Consider the following 24,880-nt stretch of genomic DNA (forward strand, 5'->3'; position numbering starts at 1 on the left):
GATAGTAAGTAAGATATGACACTGAATGTGCTGTATGTTACTACTGATAGACTAAAATGTTAGAACATATTGTGGACTGTCAGACAACACCAAGAACGCTAAATATAGGTTTAGCCCGACAGTTATAACTCTGCTTTGACACTGTGTCCATTCCTCTATTTATATTCATTGGACTACATCACTTACCTCCATTCTTACTGTATGATTTCCCCGTGGGTGCTCACAATTGCCAGTGAGTGCTCGCGAGCACACACAGAATCAGTGCCTGTGTCAGGAAGGCTCTGTTCTGCCCTTTTGTGTTCACTTACGTTATGTTTCAAAACAGTAAAATAACATGTCATATCGTTCTGTTTCTATTGTCACATGATTACAATGATAAAACAGTAATGCAGTGTAATACTGAAAAAGCCAGCCAACCTGTTAGCCAAGGCTAATTAAATCGCTGTTTTGTACTTGTGTGGTTGTCTGACAGCATTAAGCTAAATATGTTATTCAACACCTGAATTGTGTGTTCAGCTTTATGGACATAGCAGAGCAGCCTTTGACAGGATTACAGTCAGTGCATCAGAGTGGAGCTGAAACAAGAAGTCAATTCATCGATCAGTCGATTCAGAATAATGAATAATCATTTAAGTCATTTTTCCAGCAAAAATAACAAACATTCCGTCTTTCTTCTTTTAAATTCTGAAGATGAACTTTTTCTCGTTGTCCTACATGACAGAAAATTCAATATCTTTGGCTTTAGAGTCTCTGTCAGACAAGACAAGCAAATTGAAGATGTTAGTTTGTGTTTTACAAAATTGTCAGGGGCATTTCTCCATTATGTCTGATGTTTAATTGACCAGATGATTAATCAGTTAATCAAAAACATAATTGGCAGAATAATCAACAATCAAAATAATCACGAGTTGCAACTCTGCATCAGAATTATCCAAAAGCTCCCCTTTTTTCAAAATTATACACTCTGGCTCTGCACATTTTGGGGAGAAGAGCATCAGCTGAATACCTGATATTCAAATTGAATGCAATTTAAGTGTCAGGCAAAAATCAAGTGCACCTCAGAAACGGCAAAACCTCAGTCAAACATCCTCCCTGCCTCGGTCTGTAAATGCTGTCATCAACTGAGGATGACAACTTGAGTGCAGCGATTTTGAATTCCTGTTATTAACTTCCAAGTAGTTTTCCCTCTCCAAGTATCTCCTCTCTTCTACCTTCCCTGCTGAATCTGTCATCTTGGCTTCAGCTCAGAATGACAGACTGTAGTAAATTGTGAAAGACGGAGAGTGTGTATGTGGGTTACCACGCCTCACGCCTGGCTGTGCTGTCTCCTCCCGGGCCGGCCAAGCCCGTCTAGACTGTAATCCAGGGCAGAGCGTCTCCTGGAGTAGACGCTGCGGCGTGCTGGTTGACATCCAGAACAATATAACATCCAAATCCAGCTCAGACAGAAAGTACCAGAATGTATTTCACACATTATTGCTCTGCATTAGATGATTTCCAGCTAATTTTTTCTGGCTGTAGAAAGTGTGGAAACTTGCTTGTAATTTTAGAACATTTTCTGCTGAGTTGAAGAGCAGCATTAACGAACCAAGAGGGAATAAATGAAAGTGCTCTGATAGAGCTGAGGAAAGTCACAGAGAAGTCAGAGAAGGCCACAGTGGGAACCCTGCTCTCACTGCCTCTTTCTGTTTCTCATTGTCTTTTGTATGATTTCTTTCATTATCTATCATACTCTGTGTGTATGTACTATATGTTTTTCACCATCCTCCCAAATACTATATCCAAACCTCATCACCCCAGATGCCACATATCTCAAAGCGGTCACATATCACAGTATCTCCCCTGTGCTTTCACTCCCTCGACCCTTGATGCAGCCACTGCTGACAAGAATAGGTCTCCATGGTAACTGTGACCAACGCCACAGTTGCCTAGACGCAGGGTTTGTGCACTGGGGAGAAGTGCTGATGCCAGGGCGAATCTGTTTACTCACGCCAACAGAGACGCAGCTTACACCTCAATAAAGCCAGGGATAGTTTTATTATAATAGCCTCCTTTGTCGATAGGAGCCAGCTTATTTACAGTGTTTACGCTGTGGGCTCAGTGAAGGGAAAACAGTGTGTGTGTGTGTGTGTGTGTGTGTGTGTGTGTGTGTGTGTGTTGTCTTTGGTGGGGTTGGGGTGGGGTGTATGAAAGATTGAGTATCAAGCACTGGTACTGAATTACAACTGGTTCCAGTACAAGAATGGGAATAAAAGTTCTTTTCAATTCTGCAGTCAGCTGCTGGGCTTCCTGGTGCATCAGCATTGACATATTGTTTATGATACAGTGTGTCATATTTGAGGTAGAGTTACCAGTGTCTGATTTTAACAAAAGACAAGGGTGACTCAGGGACATAATACCACAAAAAAATAATCGAATGTGAGGGGAAGTAAATGACAAACATACAGAAGGTTTGATGTCCCCACTCTTGGTCATAATGCTCAAGTACAACCAAGAGTCACTTGTGCATGTTGAGGGAGAGAGTGTTTATAATGGTCTTTTCCTTTACAGTGCAGGCCAAAAGTTTGGACACACCTTCTCATTCAATGCGTTTTCTTTATTTTCATGACTATTTACATTGTAGATTCTCACTGAAGGCATCAAAACTATGAATGAACACATGTGGAGTTATGTACTTAACAAAAAAAGGTGAAATAACTGAAAACATGTTTTATATTCTAGTTTCTTCAAAATAGCCACCCTTTGCTCTGATTACTGCTTTGCACACTCTTGGCATTCTCTCCATGAGCTTCAAGAGGTAGTCACCTGAAATGGTTTCCACTTCACAGGTGTGCCTTATCAGGGTTAATTAGTGGAATTTCTTGCTTTATCAATGGGGTTGGGACCATCAGTTGTGCTGTGCAGAAGTCAGGTTAATACACAGCCGACAGCCCTATTGGACAACTGTTAAAATTCATGTTATGGCAAGAACCAATCAGCTAACTAAAGAAAAACGAGTGGCCATCATTACTTTAAGAAATGAAGGTCAGTCAGTCCGGAAAATTGCAAAAACTTTAAATGTGTCCCCAAGTGGAGTCGCAAAAACCATCAAGCGCTACAACGAAACTGGCACACATGAGGACCGACCCAGGAAAGGAAGACCAAGAGTCACCTCTGCTTCTGAGGATAAGGTCATCCGAGTCACCAGCCTCAGAAATCGCAAGTTAACAACAGCTCAGATCAGAGACCAGATGAATGCCACACAGAGTTCTAGCAGCAGACCCATCTCTAGAACAACTGTTAAGAGGAGACTGCGCGAATCAGGCCTTCATGGTCAAATAGCTGCTAGGAAACCACTGCTAAGGAGAGGCAACAAGCAGAAGAGATTTGTTTGGGCCAAGAAACACAAGGAATGGACATTAGACCAGTGGAAATCTGTGCTTTGGTCTGATGATTCCAATTTTGAGATCTTTGGTTCCAACCGCCGTGTCTTTGTGAGACGCAGAAAAGGTGAACGGATGGATTCCACATGCCTGGTTCCCACTGTGAAGCATGGAGGAGGAGGTGTGATGGTGTGGGGGTGTTTTGCTGGTGACACTGTTGGGGATTTATTCAAAATTGAAGGCACACTGAACCAGCATGGCTACCACAGCATCCTGCAGCGACATGCCATCCCATCCGGTTTGCGTTTAGTTGGACGATCATTTATTTTTCAACAGGACATGACCCCAAACACTCCTCCAGGCTGTGTAAGGGCTATTTGACCAAGAAGGAGAGTGATGGAGTGCTGCGGCAGATGACCTGGCCTCCACAGTCACCGGACCTGAACCCAATTGAGATGGTTTGGGGTGAGCTGGACCGCAGAGTGAAGGCAAAGGGGCCAACAAGTGCTAAACACCTCTGGGAACTCCTTCAAGACTGTTGGAAAACCATTTCAGGTGACTACCTCTTGAAGCTCATGGAGAGAATGCCAAGAGTGTGCAAAGCAGTAATCAGAGCAAAGGGTGGCTATTTTGAAGAAACTAGAATATAAAACATGTTTTCAGTTATTTCACCTTTTTTTGTTAAGTACGTAACTCCACATGTGTTCATTCATAGTTTTGATGCCTTCAGTGAGAATCTACAATGTAAATAGTCATGAAAATAAAGAAAACGCATTGAATGAGAAGGTGTGTCCAAACTTTTGGCTTGTACTGTATGTCAGAATCTACGTGATGCATTGGAACACATTTGGATACAGACAGTCATGCTTCCTATTTGATGAATCCCTATGACTTAATTCACATGATCTCCTGACCTCCATGCTCTTCTTCAGAATAAGTGTAGTAGTGTTATTTATCAAAATATGATGGTGATTCTAACTTTGATACAATATACTGAAAAATATTGATATTTGATACCATTTTTGATACACAGGAAAAAATTGACATTGAGAGCATACAATTTGAAAGTTGTTATTAAAAGATAACTAAAGCAAGGCTATGACACAACAGTGGTGACTTTTTTTTTCTTGGTTACCAACAGAGAACCACAGAATGACCATAGAAAACATTAACATCAGAGTATGTATCAATAAATTGATATTTTTGACAGCACTAAATTGTAATACGTTTTATGAAAGCTATTACATTTCGTCTAATCCCATAATTAGGTCACAATGCTTTGCTTTGTGACCAAATACCTGCAAAAATAATGACATTCCCATCAGCCTCAGCTGCACCTTTGCTTAGTCCTAAATAGCAAATGTTAACATGCTAATATTAAGACAGTGACTATTATGACCGTTACATTTGTTAAACACTAGCGTGTTAGTATTAGCATCATGTCAGCTCAAAGCACCACTGTGCCTTAATACAGCCGTACGGAGCTGCTGGCATGACTGTAGACCTTTTGACGTATTTTACCTCAAACTAAAATGAATCATCGCAGGTGTTGTGCTTATCGATGGTGTTTCCCAAATTAAAATAAAAAAAATAGAGCTTTATAGGCAGGATTAACATTGAGGACAGAAAGCACTTCTGCAGCTTCTGTGTCACTTAAAATGAGGTTGACATGGCGTCTTTACTGATTGGTTGGAGCAAAATAATCATAATAATGAGTACATTTTCAGACTGAATAATAGGCCTTTTTCACTGCAGACATTTTGACTTGTCATAGTAGGAAAAGTACAGGTGTAATAACATTAACAATGGCTCTGTTTTATTCAAGTGTTCCGGTGAGCTGTGACAGACTGACAGTGAGCCAGCATGTATAATACCGCCACTCTCAAACTGAAGCAGCTTAATGGAATTCAGACATTATTAATTTTATTTTTTTTCCGCCTGTGATTTTCCTACTGTGACATGTCAAAATGTCTTATGCGAAACATGTCTGTGATGCGAGTTCGTAGCAGCTGAAATCCTCTGATATTAAAGGTGAATTTGGCTTATAATATATTAAGGTCTATTTTTATACTTAGATAATATAAGAAGAATTTGAACATGGATTAAGATGAGAGGCAGAATCCACTAGATGAATCAGAATTAAAACCAGGGTCGATAAAACGTAAAGGATACCCAACCCCAGGGTACACACGTGGACCTGCAGTGTTGCCATTGCAGGGACCTTGCAGGGCGTAAGCAAAGGTCAGCCATGTCTCCATCCATCTCCATCAGTCTCTATAAGTTTTGCTCCAGTCTATTCATCCCAGCTGCTCCATTGTCCTCTGATAGCCACATGACTCTGAGCGACCTTCACACCCACACTTTATCTGATAAAGCAGACACACTAAAGGCACATCTAGATCAGACTGACAGGTTGTCCGTGTCTGCGCAGACACAGACAGACCTCTGAATTCAAACCTACTTATTATTTTAGCCTCTAATAATAAAGTACTCCTCACAGCCGTCACTGGTCCAGACATAATGAGACCAGAAAAAGACCCAATTTTCCTGATTTGTGAAAAGCCACTTAAAATGGTTTACAAGTACAAGTTGATGGCTTTAATATTTTCAAAATGGGAACCTTTTTAAAGTAGTACTGATTCATTGTGGTGTCTATTATTCTTTCTGCCATTAGCAAAGTGTAAGAGCACAGCACATTAAAAACAGACAATGACTGAAAAAACTTTTTTTCACAGAGATAACTATTTCCTGATTAATAATAAAAGACCTTGTGCTTTCGAGGAGAACTTAATTTCTTCAAGTTTTTTTCCTTCACTTAATAGTCATAGAAAAGAAAATGTCCTCGTTTCTCTAAGAACTGCGGTATCATTGTGTTTTGGCATTTTGGCATTGTATTTTTTGACCATCAAAATATGAGAGTGAACATAATTTTGTCAGTTATGTCACATGCAGAAAAAAATTGTCTACTGTTAAAAGAGGATAAAAATGTTTTGCTTCAGCCAAGCATTTCTAAAGTGGCTCTGGACCTGAAAATGTTGCCAAATCAGATAACTGACGTGTTTCTTCCTGCATTTTTCAAACACATGGATCATATGCCATATACTGCCTCAACAAAACTTAGGTAAATTAGTGCATTGTGATTGTGATTGGAATTGGTAGTAACAACTGTAAGTGCCTGGGGTCGGCCAAAGGAGCTGCAATTTTTGCCTGTTTCCATTTTTTACAGTATATTTTTAATAACATTTGAATACATTGAAACATTTTTGTAGAGTGAGAAGTAGATGTAGATAGAGTAGATGTTCAGAGTCATAGTTTAGCATGTTAGCATACTGATACTTACATTAGGCTAAGTAGATAAAGCAGAAGCTGATGGACATTTCATTAGCATTGCAGATATTTGGCATAAACCAAATGATTGCACAAACTTACAAAGTCGGGGGGATAACCTGAGTTGTTTCAGTTCACCTTGAATGTGTGTAAGCGTTTCACACAAAACCACAAATTTCAACCTTGTGGCTGTGCTAGAGGAAACGTGGATCACCAAATTCGGTTGGATTCATCCTCCAGTTTTCATGGCAGTCCACCCAATGGTAGTAGATGTTTCAGTTTGGACCAAAGTGGTGCACCGACCGACCAACTGACAAATCTGCATTGCCATTCCTGAAGCCAGCATAGTGCTAGCATGGCAAAACCCAGTCAAATATGCCATCATACTACAGCTAGGACTGGTGTCATGATCCGTCATAGTTGCTGGTTGTCATAGTAATGCAGTACACTTTCCAGTGCATGGGTTTTCGGGTGTACAGTTGTCAGAACTAGAGATGTTCTGACAAGACATGGAAAACTGTTATTGTAAACAGAATTAAGAAATGCTCTAGCACAGACAACTGAATGTGGGCTTACCAAAAGAACTTTAAAAAATGACACTGAAAGCTACTTAGTGTAAAAGGGAAGCTTACTGTCCTACACCAAAATGCCTCACATGTAGGAAAAATTTATAAGAGGCAGAACAGGATCCATCTTGAAATACTAAAATGAAAACTAAATTAACTTTTAAGCACAAAGAAAGAGACAGATTTAACCAATTTGCTGATTCATTTTCATGCCAATATGCACATCAGCTTAGCCTAAAATGGTCTTCTTTTTTAAGTTACTAGGAGGACTACTGTATACAATGTCACTTAATACTGATGTTATTTCATATATGTGATATATTTTACATACATGCTATTTGTTTTGTTAGTTTATTGAATTTCTGTGGAGTCAATTTAAGTTAGTAAGGTTGCATGTGTGTTGTGGTTATTTAAGTGGATAAAAAGAATCACTGTGAAGGGGTGCCATGGTTTCACAAGTTGATCTGTTGTCATATGGAAGAAGGTTTTACAAACCCAAAGTGGACTGCTTCTTTCAAAAAGCGTTCTGGTTCCCGTGTCATATCATTAGTTATCTCTGATTTCTTGTTGTCTGACTGTATTAGCAAGTTACTGACATCGAAAGAAAGTGTAACACAACAACAGATTGTCCTGTAAACATCAGCACCTTTAGACCTCAACCCCCACTAAATATTACACCACTAGATAACCTGTCCAGTGACAACAGCAGCTTCCTGCAACATCACCACTGACAGATGCACTGTCCATAAACCTTTCGACCAAGACAACTGCTCCCTGAAAGACTCCTAGAAATGAAACAGCTGACAATAAAACTCTTCTGTCTGTCTGCCCTGAAACACACTCCTGTCAAATAAATCCAAGGCGGCCGCTCCTCTGGATCCGTTTACAGGGGAGGTGGTGACCGTTTTCTGACAGCTGAAGACAGATGGGTTTAGTTTATGAGCCGGTCCAGATGGCTGGTGCTGTCTGTCTGGTCTCTACCAAAGATTAGTTTTAATTAGCACAAACTGCAGGATGGTTCTGTGGGTCTCCATAGTCAAATGGCAGAGATACTCATACAGTGGCCAAGAACACAAGATGTAAGGCAGGAGATGTGATTGTTTGTATGGAATTCTACTCATTGTGTAGGTCAGTAGATGGAGTATACGTCCATCCTGACTTTTAAAGGAGCTCTATGTGACATTCAAAGCATTTCTGTGATGCAGAGTTTGATTCAGGTTGACCATACATGGCTCTCAACATGGAGGTGGCTGTGCTTGCAACTAGCAGCTGGTGGTGCTAGCAGCTAACAGTGCAAACCATGCTAATAACAGCAACGGTGCTGACAGAGGGTGGGCACTACGCGTCCTTGACAACGCTAGCCTGCCACTGTGAGACAGGATGGCATTGTCAGCAATAAGGGCTGTCTGAGCGCTATGCAGTGTGGCTGCGATCAGCTTGCCAGTGGAATACATGTGCAGCTGGGCCAGGTACCACAACAAAGAACAGAGAAACTCTTTCAACACACACACTTGATTCTCTGCTCAGGACGCCATTACGCCACTATAGCTTTTCATAGCATATACTGGTTTGCTATATTAATGCTCTGAATCTTACATACAGAACCTTTAAAAGAATAATCAGTGAGCACACAAGGATTTTTCTAATGTTATTCAAATACAAAGCAATATGGCTTTGAAGTTGTGACAAAAACATCATATAGCAGTGTTGGATGTGATATGTGTTTCAGACTACACAGCACTATAAAGCACCCCAGCTCTGCTTACCTCCGCAAGGCTGCCACTCTTCCCCAGTACTAACTGGGGGTCGGCTAATGGGATTATGTGGGTTGGAAGCCCTCATAAATGAAGTCCCCGGTGAGGAGCAGGGAGCCCCAGCTATCCCTTAACCCTCTTTAAAGCCTCGCCTTTCACAGTCAGTCAGACAGCCGCGCTAAGACTGCACCAGCTCTGCCACTGTGCTTAGAGGAGCTGTGCTCAGGGCGCTGGCTGATGTAACACGGATGGCATTTCCCTTTGTAGCAAAAATGAAATTTATATTCATCATTCTTTTAAGATTATTCCTGAAGCGGTCGGGCTTTATTACATTGTACTATTGAGGCAGGCAGAGGATAAAGGCCACAGGTCACATACGAACCCAGGAAATCACAAGGTTGGGTTTGACGGGTATTTGTTATCTGATATTGGGCTTTTAAAACTATCATGGATCGGCCAGTGATTGTCATCCAGTCTGTTAATGTCTTCCTATGGGTGATTATGGTCATTAAACTAGATGATATTAGATCATAGTAATGTTGCATAGTGAAATGAATGAATGAGGAAAAAGACAAAAACAATAATAAAGCAACTCAGATCTTTTCTGATGCTCAGATTTTTGACGCACCCACAGTTGAGATGTTTTTTATTTTTTGTCTTAGATGTGTTTCTGTGTTGTTCCTTGAATACTTTTTCTAATTGCAATAACAAAACTAATTGGAATTTTTTAACTGAAGAACCTCACAACTATGCATAAAGTTGTGGTCACAATTATACCACTAGCAGTAATACCAGTGATACCAGATTTTGGACCGTAGATCATTATCTACGGTCCAGTAGCTGCCAAAAGTCATTACTTTTGGCAGCTACAAAACCTTTAATAAAACCCTTGAAATACAATACAGTTCTTATTATTTTGTATTGCATGTACTTACAAGAAGTCAGCATTCTAAATAATACATATCTCCCCTCACAGTCGTGCTAAAATCTGAATCATCTGTTGCCAAACGACTTCCATAATTGCAGCTGCTGTTGCAGAAGAGCAGTGTCATGAATCCAGTTTCTGCTGGTTCTGTCAACAGTGTAGTTATATCTGGTGGATGCTTTTCTACATGTTTCTCATGCTTACTAACACTGTGTGTGTATGGCTTTTTCCTGAAGAAATGTGAGCTCAGACGGGGCAGAGGCTCGACGCAGACTGAGGGAATGCGAAGGATTGGTGGACGCCCTGCTGCATGCCCTCCAATCAGCTGTAGGGAAGAAAGACATGGACAACAAGGTAGCGTATAACCCACCTACTAAAACACATTATTAGTTAATGCTAATGGCACATATAGCTGTAGAGTATGGTTACTTAGATCCTATTGAAGTACCACGCAGATGTACTTGTAGATGAGAACGTCTCTGTCTCTCCTTCCCCCCAGTCTGTGGAGAACTGTGTTTGTATTATGAGGAACCTGTCCTACCACGTCCACAAAGAGGTGCCAGGGGCCGAAAAGTTCCAGGACCCCTCAGCGCTACAGGCCCCTGGTTCAGCGGGACCACAAAGGAAGAAAAAGGATGATGCTGGCTGCTTTGGAGGCAAGAAGGCCAAAGGTGAGACTGAATTCCAAAATGTGATTTCTGCCTCATTTAAAAAAAAAAAACAAAAAACACCTTATGAAATAATAACATTAGAAAACTAGGATAAATGATTGCATTTTTGGTTGCATAACAAACAACTTAAGACTAATTAGAAGTCCCTCATCATGTAAGTTCCTTCTAAGTGTAGAGCATTTTATCTAAATGATTGGTAGGAGCTGCATTTGCTGCACGGTTTCTTTTGCCTTCTTTTATTATTATTTTTTCATGTGAAAGCAGTCATTCAAACAGCTGAATTGCATAGATACCATTCTTTCCTTTGTTGCCTTCCTCTTCTTTGTTGTATTTCAGTCCATTGTTGGTTTTATGTGAGCGCTGGGCGCATACAAATCCCCCTTGACAATGACAATTATACAGTAATCTGTCACATCTAATGTGCATATAGATATACGGCATATAGACTTTATACTTTGGTTGTCTTAAATGCAATGCTCCTCTCTTGACATTCTCATTAAAATAAGGTTTAGCATTTACATACATTAGTAAACTGTCTGCTCATTTGACGATTGATCCAGAAAACAAGTATTTTAGCTCTTTAAACTTTTCAATTTTTCAATGTTTTTATCAATACATTCAACAACTCAACTTCAAACATATTGTTCCACCATTTGGTTTTTGTACAGGATTTGAAGTGTTCATTAAAATACATTAAACAGTAAGTAAAGTCATCACTGACAGGGACATTTATCCAACTCATGTAAACAACAAATTGCAGCTATCAGTTCTCTTAAATGTTGCTCGTTGTAACTGAACACTTTCAAATAGAGAATAATAATAATTAATAATTCACAACAATAACACATGAAAGGGATAATTTGGACCTTTTGAAATCAGGTTGTATGAGGTACTTATCCATATTTAGCATATTACATACAATAGATGGCTGTTGGCAAGCCAGTTTGGAGAATTAAGGCTCAGACATACTTTACACATTGAAATGGGCTGCATGTGGACATCCACATAGGGTCCAGGCGGACCCTCGCAGACATGGGTAGATGATAACGTTACGTCACACGGACCAGAGCGGACCCTCATGTACACACGGCAACTATGAAATTACCCTTAAATGGCTAAAATATGTTTTGCTGCTTCCCGTGTTCAGCAGCAGTATATTACTTAGCTTCTGTGGTGGTATTTCTGCTTAAAAACAGTCTATATCAGTTCAAGTGTACACTATATTTTGAATATTTTCACTCCCTTACCTTGCTGTTGAACAGCCCTTCTCTCATGGTGAACTGTAGCCAATATGTATGCTCTCTCTTTAAAGCCACCAGACTCCTTTGTGATTTTTTTGACGTACACAACACAGGAGCTGCTGGTCTATGACTGCTTCAATTGGTTAGTTTGTTTGAGTTATTGTTTGACTTTGGTGAACCTGAAACTAACACTTTGAAACATCAAAGTTACACAATTTTCTTTTTAAATGACAAGGCATTGGTAGCCCAGCAACTTCTGTGCTTTGCGAGGTAAAATTACTGTTTGTCAAAGGAGCCGTGACTCTGAAGAGAGGGAAGCCACCAAACTCTCTCCAAACTGGGGGCATGCTGATCAACATTTACTGTAGGTCATGCACTTACTATTGATAAGTACCTCATACAACCTCACTAAAAAGAACCATTTATATTATCCCTTTATATTTTACATCTGGATAAGCTACAGCACTGTAAACAGTAATCTCTTAGCTTGCATACAAGACTATGATGACACATTTGTGTTCTGTAACGGACATGTGTCGTGGCACCGTCTGCTGCGTCAGGAGGTTTTTGTCGTTATTGACTCTCTGTGACAGATGTGCCATGTACACGTGTTGTTAGCGACGTCTTAATCTGCAGTCTCCCAGGCTGTTAGCTAAACGACACTGTTATTTCCCCATTGTACAACATTAATGGCCGCCATTAATCAGTCAGCCAATGAGGTGTGACTACTAGCCAGTGACCCTCGACTTCTAACGGCTCGTCAGAGAATCCTTTGGTTCAGGGGTCAGGACAACACAGGAGCTTACATGTATACACATTTGTAAAAGCACCAATTAACCACATAAATACTTTCACACATGCACACACACGCTTTGAATAATGAGATGTGTTTAGCTGCTGCAGACCCTGAAGGTGTTTCTTGAAAAAAGGAGGCTCAGGTACAGAAACATTAAACGTGGCTATAAAGGAGCATGGAGGCGGATAGTTAAGCAACACCGTCGGCAATATGCTTGGTAATTTGTTACCTTAAGTAGGCTAAGTTTGGCCTCCTCTTCAGTTTAATGTCACATTCAGTATTAAATATACCATTACGCCCAACACTCGCTCAGCAGTTCAGGCTCTGTTTTAGCTAATAAACACTCTGGTTCTCGGCTGTTATTTCCATCTCTTTGAGCACATTTCTGTTCTTCCCAGGCAGTGATTTAAATGGAGCACTTAAACAAACGCTGACAGGTTGTGCTGTTGTTATGTATATGTTTCACTGTGACTCTCTATCCTGCCGTCTCATCTGATAATGAAAGCTGATGCCTTAGTCTTTTCTGTCTTTCTCATTTGCTAGTTTATTGTCAAATCTTTTCCTATTTTCTTTTAAATTTCACACTTTTCTGGCTATTTGACTGCTTCTTCCTCCTTCTCCCTTTCTCTCTAAAAAGCCATCCCACTGAACTCTTTGAGCACGCTTCTCAGAGAACAGCTATGGACTGCTAATGGCTTCCCATCTAGCCCCTTTTTTATCTCAAAAGTATTTCTTCCCTTTTCTCTTTACTCTCTCCTTTCTCTATTTTGTTTCCCCCCTTTCACCTTCCCTATTCAGTAAAAGACAGCCTCTTTTTGTGGAAAAACTGTTCGCATCTATTGCACAGCTTCTTGACACACGCACACACGTCTTTTTCACCATGCTTCTTCTCTCTTCTCCCTGCTTTTGTGTTTTTTGGCATTGCCGCTGCTTCCTTGGCTAACTATAGAGGAATGGTTTAATCAAGGTGAGTGTCCCCCCTCAACCCTTCTCACTTCAGCTTTCCTCCCCTTCCTCCTTCCCCTCCCCCTCTCCTCCTCTTTCCCCCTGGCTGTAGAATATAGTTAGAGGTAGTTTTGGGTGTCCTCCAAACCTGAGAAAGTTTCAAGGACTTGAGAAAATTGGGGTGTTTCACTCATTCCACATGCATTCCTTCACCATACCAACCTGAATGTTTTAGACTCCACTCTTCCCAGTCCTCACAGTGTGTTAGAATTAGTTGCTCCTTAGTCCTGTAAGATAGGTGAAAGGTAAAGACAGCACTTGATGACACAGGTAAGTCCACTGGGATGTAAAGTAGAGCTTGACTAAATAAATGAGTCAAAGATGCAAGAATGAAAATTAAAACTTGAAATCTATTTAGTCTGAATCTATCATTAAAGTGAGGTGTGCAGCTTTTAGACTCCAGATAAAACTGATCCCAGCTGCTCTGACAAACTGGTACTAACTGTGTCCAGCTTGAACCCTCCACCGGTCCCTTTGTGCTGTGTTTAAGCATAAATGTCAAGCTCTGCTGCAGACCCTGTTAGCGTGTGTGTGTCATTGTGTGTGTGTAGAGGCTTTGAATGATATGGATTATTGATATTAGAATATATTTGTTTTGAAGCTGACAATATCCAAGATTTGGTGCCACAATTTGCTATCCTTCACATTTGGAGGGGGAGTTCCCTGCAAGGTTGTCATTGTTGTACCCGAGAAATAGTTAATTTGTTGGGCCTAACGGTATAGTTTGACATTTTGGGAAATACTCATATTGGCTTTCTTGCTGTGAGTTGGATGAGAAGATTGATACCACTCTCCTCTGCCTGTGCATTAACTGTAAAGCTAGACGCAGATGTCGCAGATATTGATCTAATCATCTAACTCTCAGCAAGAAAGCAAGTAGTATAGCCTATATCCCAAAATGCCAAACTATTAGTTTGGGGTGATTTTGGAAAGCAATGCTGGTGTTCTGTATTCTGAATGTAGGGCAGGGAGCAAGTCCACAGTGGCCATATATTTCACTTTCATCTAGTTCATCTTTACACCTCTTTATCTTTGTACTGTCCCATGGGCATGTCCATGTGCATGTGAGATGACCATTAGCCGAGTTGCAATCATCCACACCCTTCCCACTCCATTTCCCCTCTTCCACTGCATTACAGTTACAGTGGAAAAGTGTGTGTATGTGGTTATGGAACGAAGGTCTATGCAGTTATATGTGTGTGTATGGCCTTGAGCTCATACAGTATGTTTTAGGCCTATATGTCAATTCATCTTTATGAACACGCTGGTGTTCTGTAGCCAGCAGCAGACACTGTGGGATTTATGTGTGTGCTTGAACATATCACGCTTCTAGCTGTCTGTATTGTGTATACATGCAAATATTCATTCTTTGTGTGGGTGGGTTTGTAAACCTGGATTAGACCGATATTTCAGTTCAGAGGTGGAGAGGTAATACCATGGAAAGAATGATGTAAACATGAAAATAGTTACATTTAAAGACACTGAATATAAAGAATCTAAAAATATCAGCCTCCCAAAGCCATATCGGTCTAACCCTGGTGTCAACAACATCATCCTTTATAATCCAGTTGTTTTTGGATATGACACTGACTTCGTCTTCCCTCCTCTTTCCTCTACCCAGGCAGGAAAAACGGTGAGAACGACAAAAACTACGACACACTGGATCTGCCCAAGCGCTCAGAGCCGTCAAAAGGTAGGCCTCATCTGTCAGGCAAAACCTCTCTCTGTTAACACTTTTGCTCCTGAGAGAGAATATCCCAGAGGAAATAACTCGCTTCATTTAGATGTCATCCTGCAGGAGAGGGCAGAGAGAAAGGAGTCAGATCTTGGACAGCAAGGCTGGTGAAGACATGTGATTGGTTTGGTTTTGAGGCAGGTCAGGTGTGTCTGTCAACAGAAGCGCGGAAGGTCTTTGACAAAGAGAGATGCAGTCTGGTAATTTAGCTTTGTGTGATGGTTTTGTGTCTTTACTGTGGCAGTCGATTGTTGGCAGCTTGTGAAAGCATCAACTCTGTAAGCCATCTTTTTGTTAAATCCAACGGTGCACTGGGACACAGAAGGGAATAACAAGGCATCCATTGTTTTATCTATTGCATTGTATGGTGCTAAAATTCATTGGTGATTACTAAGCGTAGGAGAACATATCCTGTCACATTTATCTAATTTAAGGTTGAGGCTATGTGCCAAATTATTTAGAAAGAAGAGAACTCCGAGTTCAGCACATAAACTCTCATTAAACAGCAAATTGTTATTTGTACAACATTGTTTTGTACAGATAAAACACACACAATATAATATGGGTGGGAGTTTCCAGGCACCTGACAATTTAATTCAGTTATGATTCAGAGCGCTACAACTTGGTTCTAAAACATTTATCCATGTATCTCAATGCATCAACATTTTTGACTTATACATCATTTATTTTTCTTTGTGGCCACTTACTACTTTTAAAAACAAAAAGTAGCCTACTGTGTAATTTACATAGTTTTGAATAATAAATTGTCTGCAGCCCTTCTATTTTAAAAAGTTAACTACCTTAATCAATGAATTAACTCATTTGAAAGCACCTTACAGTCAAAGTGAGGGGATGGCGGTGTTCTCTGCTGTGTTGTTATTCATGTCTCCAGCAGTGAAGGGCAGCCTCTCCGCCTCACTGTCAGCTCCAGGGAAAGACGCTGGCAGGCCAAGCTCAGGGTTTTTGAGTTGAAACAGACTGAGCAGAGAGTTATTTTCTACACCACACAGGTGTTTTAAGTTGTTTAATGCTGCAGCGTGTTTACCAGCCAGTCTCGTTTATTAAGGTTACAGCTGATCGTTGCTCTGCTCCATTAACGTTTTTCTCTGGGTGATGGCATAGAAAGTATGGACAATGTATTTCAAGTTCATCTTGCAAATGTAATTATATAAACATTAAATTAAAACAAGCTTCCAACCGCTGCAAGCGTGTCTACATTGTAGACAGTCCAGGTGCTGCATCGCTTTCACAGTTGAGTTCTGCCTCTTTCGCTCCATCAATGTCACATTTTTAACAAACATTGATTATGGACATATGTGAATAGATGCCACATCATCATTGTTCGCATTGCTGTGTATCTAACACTTAGTTATTTCCCCCAACCATTAGCCATTATTTAGTTAATTTAAGTAGGATCTCATAGGATGGTTTTGTTCCTTTGAACAGAGCCAAGCTAGCTGTTTTCAGTCTTTGTGCTAAGGCGACCAGCTACTGGCATTAGCTTCCTATTAACCATACAAACATGAGGATGGTGTCAATCTTAATCTCTTTACCCTAACTTTCTGCCAGAAAGCAAGTACATGTTTACCCAAAATGTCAAGGTATCTGATAATGAAAATGACAATAAATTGCCAATTGGAATATATATAATATAATATATATTATATATATATATATATATATATATATATATGTATATATATATGTGTGTGTGTGTGTGTGTACATTTAAGGATAGAGTGAACTTTCTGGAAATGCATTTGGCAAAATGTTATTGCAGTAGATAAACTAACTACATAGGAATGCCTGTGATTGGCCGATCCAGTGATTTAAATCCCTGGCAAATGAAGGTACTTTATCACATTGATTCTAAGGTCTTAATAAATCCAATGCTGCCATAAAGAAGGCCTGCTTATTGATTTAGGTTAGCTACCTTTGAAAGATTAGGCACAGCTACCTTGGTATAAATGGCATAGAAAACCTGCTGATGTATCGTCATATTTCCCAACTCTATCTGAGCCTACAGGCCATAGTGCTGTATCTGCAGCATTGGACTTATTTTTGTAACACCACGATGTTGCAAAAATTGGATGTCAGCAGCACACAAAGGTGGATCGAAAAGTGTGTTTTGCTGTTATTTGAAAAGCTGAATGCGCTACTGTTGGGTTCAAGGTTGCGTGCTTTTCTTGACCATATTCAGAGAACAGTAACTGTCTCCTCTCCTCTCCTGATTTGTGTACCTCAGTGGCATACTTTCCTGTTTATCTACATATCTATAAATATTGTATTATAATGTGATGAGGGATATGGGAATGGTAACTTGGCAATCTCACCACGAGGAGGTTTGAAGAGCACCGTTTTGTCCCCAGACTCTGCAACTGGTTCTAGCAATCCTGTGTGACTAAGCATGTGTATGTGCACACATCTTCTCTTTGCTTTTGCATTTTGGCACTGACAGGCAGTTGTAACAGTCATAAAAGCAAATTAGTATGCAGCGCACACATGAGTGCATCCGGACGGTAATAGAATGTGTATTTGCTTGTGTGTGTGTGTATTATACCTTCCGCTGTGGAAATGCGTGTGTGTGTAAGGCTGTCCATCTGTCTAGTGGTGTCTGTGGAATTTGCCTGCACTTGTTACACACCCTTATGTGGTATTTACACATCAGCACCTTCATCAATGTCTAGTGGCAGGCACTCAAAGTCAATACCACTTCCTGTTTGACTGTTAATTAGCCACATTAACACGGCAAAGTGGGCTCTCATTAAACTAGATCACAATTAATTGCTGTGCTTTTCCAAGTTAAGCCGATTTTGCCTTTTTTTTTATCACTCCTAAAGTAAAGGAAAGCAGATGAGCTCCAAGGATGATAATTAATATTTTCCACTCACTGGGTTTTCATGGGTAAAAGCCAAGCTGGCATGCTGCGACTGTGAATCTATAGTGGTTACAATTGTGGCGCGATTACGTTACACAATGTGCTAACAACACCCTTCGGAGTTTTGAATCCAGAGAAAGCAATTATCATTATAGGCCTAAATGTCAAACACAGTTGAAATGTGTGTGTGGGTTCACGTCGGAGAGAGCGCTCGGCATTTTCTTGCTCGCAGACAGACAAATCATATTTGACGTTTATTAGCTCCACACACAGGCGCATAACAACAGCGAGGTGCATGGATAATAAGCTTAATCACTGGAGCGAAACCCACATTGACTTTTAAAGCGCATTTATCACTTTTTCCTCTTCAGGAAACATTGGAGGTGAAAGTGCTGGTGACTGCGAGACCATAAAAGTCATCAGGGTGCCTTGTTTGTTTGTCTATGAAAATATATGTTTGAGTGTGTTCACCTGCTCCACCCTTGCCACCACAACAAACCGTGGTCATCTGTGGAGAGTTTGCAGAGGGAGATAGAGAGAGCAGCTCTCATTCGGTGGCGATGGCTGAGGGAGATATGGGAGATTACATGTGTATCCCGGTCCTGATCTGATGTCAGACAGAGGGAGGTCAACGCCGGGACCAGGCTGGACCTGGCAGTGGGCAATGATTAATCTTTTTGTTTGTGTGTGGATGTGTGTGTATGAAAAGGGAAAGAAACAGAGAGAAGCCAGGAGAACGAGGCCTGATGGGTATTTCAAGTTTCACAGTTGTTTTGAATATGTTTTGAAGTTTGAAGCCAGTAGTTTTGGAGAGAGTTTTGAACATCTTTAAGCTGTGCTAATTGATTTTATGGCTACGTGACTACAGAGCAACAAGCTGTATATTACCTTTTAAAGTTGAAGAACAAACAGGCAACACTCGCTTATTTAAACTTCCAGCAGACACAGCAGTGGCATTAGCATACATTTGGAGTTGTGTTTGTGGCAAACTGATAAATATACGTTCAATATTTACTCTCCTTTTAGCTGCTTTGGTTTCCTCACATCTCCTCAGAAAGATATCTGTCTCTTTGTAAATGTTCCACTTTGTTTACCAGCAAGTCCCAAACTGCGTCTGTCTGACGTGTGTCGCTGGGCAGGTAGTGTTCAACTGCCTGCTGTGACTGGAAGTGAAGCTGATGAGAACAGTGGGAGTGAACCAAAATAGTAGATTTGAGGGCTGTAAAACAAAAATTAACTGTACGACTCTAGAATGCACAACAAAACTGAGGGGGACTCTGTGGGTTTGTCGTTACAAGCTACCCCTTTATATTACATATAGTCATTTGATCCATTGTTATGATTATGTTTAATGATACAACTTAAAATTTGACCCTTTTTCATAATTAAGGATTTAGCATTTCCTCTAAAATGGTATCCTCATAATGGAGCATTAACTGACTACAACTCCTTTGAAACCCTCACAGACATTTTTGCAGGCACTTCTGCAGCTCCTTAAAGAAACCCCCTTTCCACCTTGAATAAAAATGTGTCTCGTATCCAGATTATATTGAGATGTGATTGAACCTGATTACATTTACACCTGGTAAAAGTATGTCTCTAGTGTCAACATTGAGATTGTACTGACATCCAGTTGCTTTGTCCAGTTCCAACAGCCAAATGCAGTCCAAACGGGTATGGTGACAATACCTTTTCACCCATACTGTCGTGTGGTCAAGCACTATAAGGAGTCTTAGATGAGAAGATCAATGCCACTCTCATGTATGTAAAGTAAGACACAGCTACAGCTTGGAGACAATTAGCATGGAAACAACTAGCCTGGTTTTGTCAAAAAATAAAATGTCTACCACCTCTACAGTTCACATTTTAGATCTTGTCTTATCTGTTCAAAAATACTTTGGAAATCTTCATTGTTGTTGTTTTGTAGGGGGCTATGTCCTTTACTACCTTGATTTCTATTTGGTAGTGACCCCTTGTTTCTTAGTATGAGCTTGCCAAACAACCACTGACCTAACTCGGTAAAAGTGAATTAATGAATAATCAAATTCCCCCAGATTTGGACCTGTTACTTTAAGGCAGGGCGAAGCAGGTTGTGAATAAAGAATGTCCTCTCTCGAAAGCAAAAGTGAAAGTGGTGTTGTATTAATATTAATACCTCTGCAAAAGCACCAGATTTTGGGTCGTACCCTACCAAATGCAACACTGATTTCTTGTAACTGCGATGACAACTGACTTTTAGCACCGTGGACTGTGGTTGGCCTAATGCCAACCTCTACAGTCTTTTATCTTTCCCCAACCTTCACCAGATTGTGATAGTTTGAGAAGAAACTAAAGAGAGCATGTTCATATTTAGTTATGAGGAATGGTTAGTTTGACTCCTGAGATACTGTAAAATGAAATAACTTTCTTTTCAATTAAAAGTCTGTTGTCAGCGTGACTGAATGTTGAAGTCATACAAGCATTGACCGAGACATACATGCAGACGCAGCCAAAAAATGTGTATTTATTATTAACCAAACATCAGTACCTGCACTTCCGCATTCAGTTGACTGTATCTCCAAAATCAATGCTGTGTTTTTCGTTAACTTGTCTTGCCAGACTTTCAGTTGTTGTGATTCGTCCTTCTACTTAATTGTTTGGCCATTTTGTCCACCCTAATTGATTAAGTGAGTTGTTTTGTCCGTGCAGTTGCCCCAGAAAGGGGACCTGTTGCAGACCCATACATCAGCGGAGAAGTCCATTATTCATCCCGCTGTAGAACAGAGGCAGAGAACGAGAGAGGGGTGGCTGTAACAAAAGTAATTAAGAAGTGTGAAAAGACGCATTTCATTAAAGATCCAGTGAGTGCGGCAGCCCCTGAGATGATGAAACATTTTCCCAGCAGTTAATTGAAACCACAGCGTAAACCTTTAGATTGGAAAAAGGTCAGGTGAGGTGAGGGAGGAGGGTGGGGGAAGAAGGCATGATGTGTGTTGACTGAGCGTCTGCATTTCTTACCTCCTTTTCTTCTGAGAGTGGAGGTTAAAAAAAGCTTGAGTGAAAACTAAATATGATAGGCTTCCTTTTGCTGAGGTTTCTTCCAACCTGAGGAGGTTGAAAGAATACAGAAACAGTTGTTGGCTGTCCTCAGAGAAACACAGTGCCTCAAATTAATTAGCCTTTACCTTTTATGCAGCCTTCATCTCTTCCCTCGGCTCCTCCCTTTATCTGCTGTGCTCGTCTGTCTCCACTGTATTGTCAGCGCGGTGTCACGATGCAGCAGAGCGAAGAGTCTCACATCCTTGCTGAGGATGTGGGTGTGTTTTCAATAAGCTCCAGCAACCAAAGTAATGGAATACAGGTGCTCAGATCCTGGTGATACTAAGGATGGGAATCATATGACCTTGACAGATGAGGAAGGTGGACTTTGGCCTTTAAGCTAGATGCACATACAGACAGCTGAGCTTGTAAAAGGTGTTTCAGTTGAGTAAATATGACTTTTTGTTTGTTGTGTCTTATATATGTGTCTTCAGCTAGACATTTCATCAGTGAGGTCAGACTGGAGGATGACTCCTGTGTCATAACTTTCAAAATTCAGTATCCGCTTTTGTATTTTTTTTTTATCAACAAGACTAAAATTGGACAATATGGACAGCTGTGGACTAAACATACACAAATAAACATATACATACGAGGCTGAGGCGGTATCAAGGTATTACAGTATACCAAGGTATTTAGAAATCCCAAAGGTGTGATTTTCAGTACTGTCAGAAATACAGGTGCTCATCTTACTGTTAAACTGATACACAGATGCTGTATTGAGAATGTATTGTAGTGCACAGCATGTGTCACCAGAGGTCAGTCTCTACTGGTGGACAAGGTAGTTGAACTGAGAAAGATGCCGACTACATTTGGTGGGGATAACCTTACAGGACTAAAGCCGGCTAGCAACGGCAGAGAGAGAGAGAGAGCAGAGAAAAGCAGCATGTAGAGCCAGAATATTTTCACATCTGACTTGCCAAATTAAGGATTTATTTTGACCAAACCAGAATATGTGATTGTTGGAACACTGAAAAAATTAACCAAGGATGAGTTACCAAGGCGGTTGGGCTACTCTTAGTTCAGTGAAAGTTCAGAGAAACTTAATTCAGAAAGTGTTCAATTGTATTTTTTTGTTTAATAAGGACACACTACAATTGGCAAAATGCACGTTTCCAGCAGAAAACATGATGGTAAACTCTTGAGAGCAAAAAGAAGAGCTAGTTCGTTTGGAAATTATGTTTGCAACTGCTTAATGAGAATAGGACCAAGGATGAGAAATACAGTACATACATATATACATTGCACGAAACAAGTGTCCAGCTTACGTTTTTTTGGTTTATGTGCAGTCATCACACTTGTAGTGTATACAGTCCACACATACACCTTCTCCACCAAAATGGAACGGGTTCCATTCTCATTCCCACACCTAATTTTGAACTGTTAAGCATTTCTACCAAAGTAAATTTGTACAGAACCTGAAAAAAGAATGCAAAAAAATAGCTGTTTTTTGTGTGAACCATATTCTACAGACTGAAAAGAGAAGATGGATAAGACAATGATGGAGAAGTCAAGTAAGAAATTGTTGGTTAAAAATAAGCATGCACTGGTCTCATTGATAGCTGGTCCGGTGTTGTTTTTGGATAAAACCTAATATCTGTAACAACAGAACAAAAGCTTGTACATAATCAATGCAATCTGCCATCTTGCTACTACTCTTTACTTCCATTGTCAAATACCCTCTGTTGATGATACACCCTTAATTACAGTGGTTCTGCTAAAACTGGTGGAAATGCGGGTAGGTTCTCTAGATAGCACCAAGGTTCCAAGACACCTGTCCAGAACCGGTTTAAGAACCAGAGCTATTTGACAAAATTTATGTCACACAAACCCATGCAGCAACTCGGATGCTGCAACAATAAATTGGCCTTAAAATGTCTCTTATCATGCCAGTGGCTCTGTGAACCTATACTTAGCCTGAACGACCAACCGGCATTGCTATCCCTAGACCCTCACAGCTAGTCCTGTAATAAAAGTCAAATGTTGCAGGTCGGAAGGTTCCTTTGTGACCACACTAAGTATATATATATCACTGTACCCTCGATGCAGCATTTTAGTGATATTAATCAGAAGTATGCATCAATTGCCAACTTAAAAAAAATCCAGAAAAGTGAACTCCTGATTGCCTTTCACCTTCTACCTCTTGGCCAGCAGAGCTAGTATATTTTTAATATGAGGAAATAATTGGAAACTTTGTGGGTGAATGCTGTCTCCTCTGGCAGAGCTTATTCCCATCATGATGAATCTTTTTGTCAAACTGCTTGTAGTTTCCAGTGAGGCTGATTGATCACAGCTGCATTAGGTAGTGCTAATTAGTCATATCTGACAACAAGGGCAATCTGACTAAGCAATAAAGGCCTTGTGTTTGAAAAGCATCAGTGCTTTCCATGACTTTGCCCTCTTGCTCTCTTTCTCTCTCTCCTTCCACCAGTCTCACCATTTCTCATTTCTCTTGCTCTCTGCCACTTCAGTGCTCTCTCCATCCCTGGGAGATTTATTGTGCTCCATTCGCCTCGCACACTCTGAGCAATTGATAAAACAGTAGCGTTTACCAAGACGACAACTGTGTAACGCGTCTCGCTGCTTTGTCTTGCAAGCTGAGCATTTAATTTGTGGCGAGGTCTTAGCGTTGACAAACAACACTGGTGCGAGCTGTTATGTATTGCATTGTATAACCCTCTTTGATATCATCCCACTGGAGGTCTCTATTTGTAGTATAATGAACACTGACTGTTTTGCTATCGGAATCATCTATGTCTCTGATGCATCTCAGCTCTTGAAGTCTGAAAAGTCAGGGGCTCAATTGAATTAAGGAAAACGGAGCTACACTTTCATTGTTTTTCCTCCGCTGTTGTGGAGGAGAAATATTTCACTTAATGGCTCTGTCGCATGAATCTGATTCTTCTAATCCTCACTGTAATATCTCTATGGCTCGTAAGCTGCGGCAAGAAAAACAATCGCCTTGCCCTGAGGCACGACGAACGTCCTGCTGCAGTGAGCAAATATGTTCAAGCAGATCCATTTTTCAAGATAAAGCATCTTTGCGTCATTAACTGCTGCCAAGTTTGCTTCTGAGTTGTACAATCCCAATGGGAGGGGAAGTTTTGGCCTACTCTGCGTCAACTTTACACTCAAAGTTAAAGCAGAATATCATGAATAATTCACCCTCCATCCAGAACTCCAAGCAGCGGTCTTATGGAGGAGCTCTCTGTTTTCATGACTATGGAATTCAACACCCAGAAAGTGAGCGCTGGTCTTTGAGTTCTTGCAGCCTGTTGACCACTTCAGTGAATCACTAACCCTTTTGTTCAGAATAAACATACCACTCATTTGCGTCTCTCCTTCACCTCCTCTTCCTCACTTCCTGCCGTCACATTTCGCAGCAAAGTGAGACCCCAAATGGCGAAAGCTACCTCGTGAATATCTGCACTCGGAATGTCATAAACAGTACACAAAGCATGCACACAAACAAAAAGCACGCATATAAACATTCAACACTTGTACGGACACATGCTCACACAAATTCACACATACTTTCTCACT

At 40.6% G+C, this 24,880-nt stretch overlaps 1 protein-coding gene across 9 annotated transcripts in view; it reads left to right on the plus strand.

Annotated features, from left to right (window-relative positions):
- arvcfb (ARVCF delta catenin family member b) overlaps positions 1-24,880 on the plus strand; it is a 322,620-nt gene that overhangs the window by 261,919 nt on the left and 35,821 nt on the right. For 7 of the 9 annotated variants that reach the window (XM_049577961.1, XM_049577962.1, XM_049577967.1 and 4 more), the window contains 4 exons: positions 10,171-10,288; positions 10,434-10,605; positions 13,592-13,609; positions 15,269-15,340. In XM_049577961.1, the coding sequence (XP_049433918.1) occupies positions 10,171-10,288; positions 10,434-10,605; positions 13,592-13,609; positions 15,269-15,340 (380 nt within the window). The remainder of the gene's footprint in view (positions 1-10,170; positions 10,289-10,433; positions 10,606-13,591; positions 13,610-15,268; positions 15,341-24,880) is intronic. The other 2 variants (XM_049577963.1, XM_049577966.1) reach the window with 1 other exon arrangement.

The sequence above is a fragment of the Epinephelus fuscoguttatus genome, linkage group LG6, assembly GCF_011397635.1.
Source record: "Epinephelus fuscoguttatus linkage group LG6, E.fuscoguttatus.final_Chr_v1".
Lineage (NCBI taxonomy): Eukaryota > Metazoa > Chordata > Actinopteri > Perciformes > Serranidae > Epinephelus > Epinephelus fuscoguttatus.